At 30.9% G+C, this 2,500-nt stretch overlaps 1 protein-coding gene across 1 annotated transcript in view; it reads right to left on the reverse strand.

Moving 5' to 3' along the window:
• Positions 1 to 2,500, reverse strand: part of col9a3 (collagen, type IX, alpha 3) — a 28,898-nt gene that overhangs the window by 6,432 nt on the left and 19,966 nt on the right. Inside the window, exons 23-24 of the mRNA XM_060894121.1 lie at positions 252 to 305; positions 1 to 4 (exon numbers count right to left, since the gene is read on the reverse strand). The exon at positions 1 to 4 is cut by the window's left edge and continues 68 nt beyond it. Coding sequence (XP_060750104.1) covers positions 1 to 4; positions 252 to 305 — 58 coding nt within the window. The remainder of the gene's footprint in view (positions 5 to 251; positions 306 to 2,500) is intronic.

Genomic DNA, 2,500 nt, shown 5'->3' on the forward strand with positions numbered 1-2,500 from the left:
TTCCCTGTTATTCACAACACAATATTGTTATTATAATGAGTCTGAATTCATTTCTTGAACACAGGCTAATTCTGAGCCCAGATACAGACTAATTACATGTATGCTAACGTTATGAGAAATATTTTGTACTGTATTTTACACAATCCAAAAAACTCTTATATGTTGTGTAATATGTCCAATATGTCACTTAATCTCTGCACATGTTCGTTATTTAGTTAGAATCAAATGATAGTTGTTTATTGTTTACGAACCTGGAATCCTTTGACTCCCTGAGGTCCAGGATTTCCAATTAATCCAATGCCTCCCTGCAAAACCACCACAGGACATAAATCAGAATCACTTGGAGCACTAAAGGAACGAGTGACATGGTACGGTCTGTTTTACTATATGAAACCCTGACAGTACTTTTAATACTTTTAAGTATTTTATATTGTGTAATAGCTAACTAGCACTAGTACTGAACTAGCCAAGCCTGCTGCATCTCAGAACCATTAATTAATACAAACAATACATCAATACAATCTCATTTTTCAGTAGTATTCTAGTAACGAAATGACAATCCTACTGAGAATTAGAGCCATCAGACCAAAATCAGAGCCATCGGTGACTGTTGTATTTAGGTCTGTTTATAACATATATGCTAGCAATGAACTAGCAGTGTTTAATCAGTATCACTAAAAGAGAATGATCAATAAAAATCAGTGCACTGTGAAGAGCGAAGGGAAAAGTTAGTGCACGTGTCTCAGTGCTCGCTGAATTCTCTGAAGTTCTCGCTCCGTGCTGCTGCTGCTCGAAGCTCACCATTACCTTTAAGTGTGTGTGTGTATACAAGTCCTGGCATCTATCAATGTACATAATCAGACCAGTATCTATATCGATGCATCCATAAACTATACATTTATACGTTTTATGTTGGAACTGGACGAAAAGTGCACACAAAAACACAAGAACTCTCGACAATTAATCACAGCTGGAATAAACGTAGTATATGAAGTATACGCAAGAAAGCGTTTAAACGTCTGACTCACATCTCAGAAGTAATTCTCCTTTCTGTCCTCTATCTGAAACATATTATTTGTTCTACAGTTCTCTCCCATCTGTAAATGTCATTCTGAATATTTTTCATGATGTTAGAGTTATTAAAATCTTTTGTTGCTTAGCAACGCTTGACCTGTACGGTCCTCCTCTCCTGAGCATCACGGTCTGTTGTTTTATTCAGATAAGTAAGCAGAAACTCTGCTGGAGCAATAATTCTGTTCTTCCCACCTGCTGCTATTAAATCTAATATCTGAACAGACAAGAAACATAATCGGAATAAAGAATTTCCCCTCGTGGTTTTCCCATTAGGAAGTTTCCGAAGCATCTTCGTACCTTCTTTGACAAAAATAGGTGATGAGGCTGATTGTGCTTTTTAAGAAGCAGAGATTTTTACAATAAGGTCAAGTAACATTTTTCTTTAGGTTTTAGCCTCAGACAAACTGTCGAAAATGTAACAGGAAAACTTCTCATGCAGACAATAAACATTATAAACACTATAAACACTGTAAACATTATAAACACTATAAACATTATAAATACTTTAAACACTATAAACAATATAAATACTTTAAACACTATAAATACTATAAACATTATAAACACTGTAAACATCATAAACACTGTAAACACTATAAACATCATAAACACTATAAACACTATAAATACTTTAAACACTATAAATATAAACACTATAAACATTATGAACACTGTAAACATCATAAACACTAAACATTATAAACACTATAAACATTGTAAACACTATAAACACTATAAACACTTTAAACACTATAAACATTATAAACACTATAAACATTATAAACACTGTAAACATCATAAACACTGTAAACACTATAAACACTGTAAACACTATAAACACTATAAACACTATAAATACTTGAAACACTATAAACATTATATACCCTATAAACCCTATAAACACTATAAACATTATAAACAATATAAACACTATAAACACTATAAATACTTGAAACACTATAAACACTATAAACCCTATAAACACTATAAACATTATAAACCCTATAAACACTATAAACATTATAAACACTATAAACATTATAAACCCTATAAACACTATAAACATTATAAACACTATAAACATTATAAACACTATAAACATTATAAACCCTATAAACACTATAAACATTATAAACACTATTGACTATAGTCAATTCCTCACACAAATTCAATCACACAGGAAGAAAAAAAACAGGCTAATCACAAAGGATTTTTATGTAGGTTTATATTTTACTTGATTATATTTGAATAATTTGTCCTAATTTTATGGGAGTAATCACAGAAACATGACTCAACTAGACCTAAATCCCTGTTTAAAGAAAGTTAGAAAGGGACTTGTTTTTATTTAGCATCATTATATATAATAATAATAATATAATATTATTCTCACATGTTGTTACAAACGTCGATATTCCTTTTATTAAAA

Source organism: Tachysurus vachellii, chromosome 19, assembly GCF_030014155.1.
Source record: "Tachysurus vachellii isolate PV-2020 chromosome 19, HZAU_Pvac_v1, whole genome shotgun sequence".
NCBI lineage: Eukaryota > Metazoa > Chordata > Actinopteri > Siluriformes > Bagridae > Tachysurus > Tachysurus vachellii.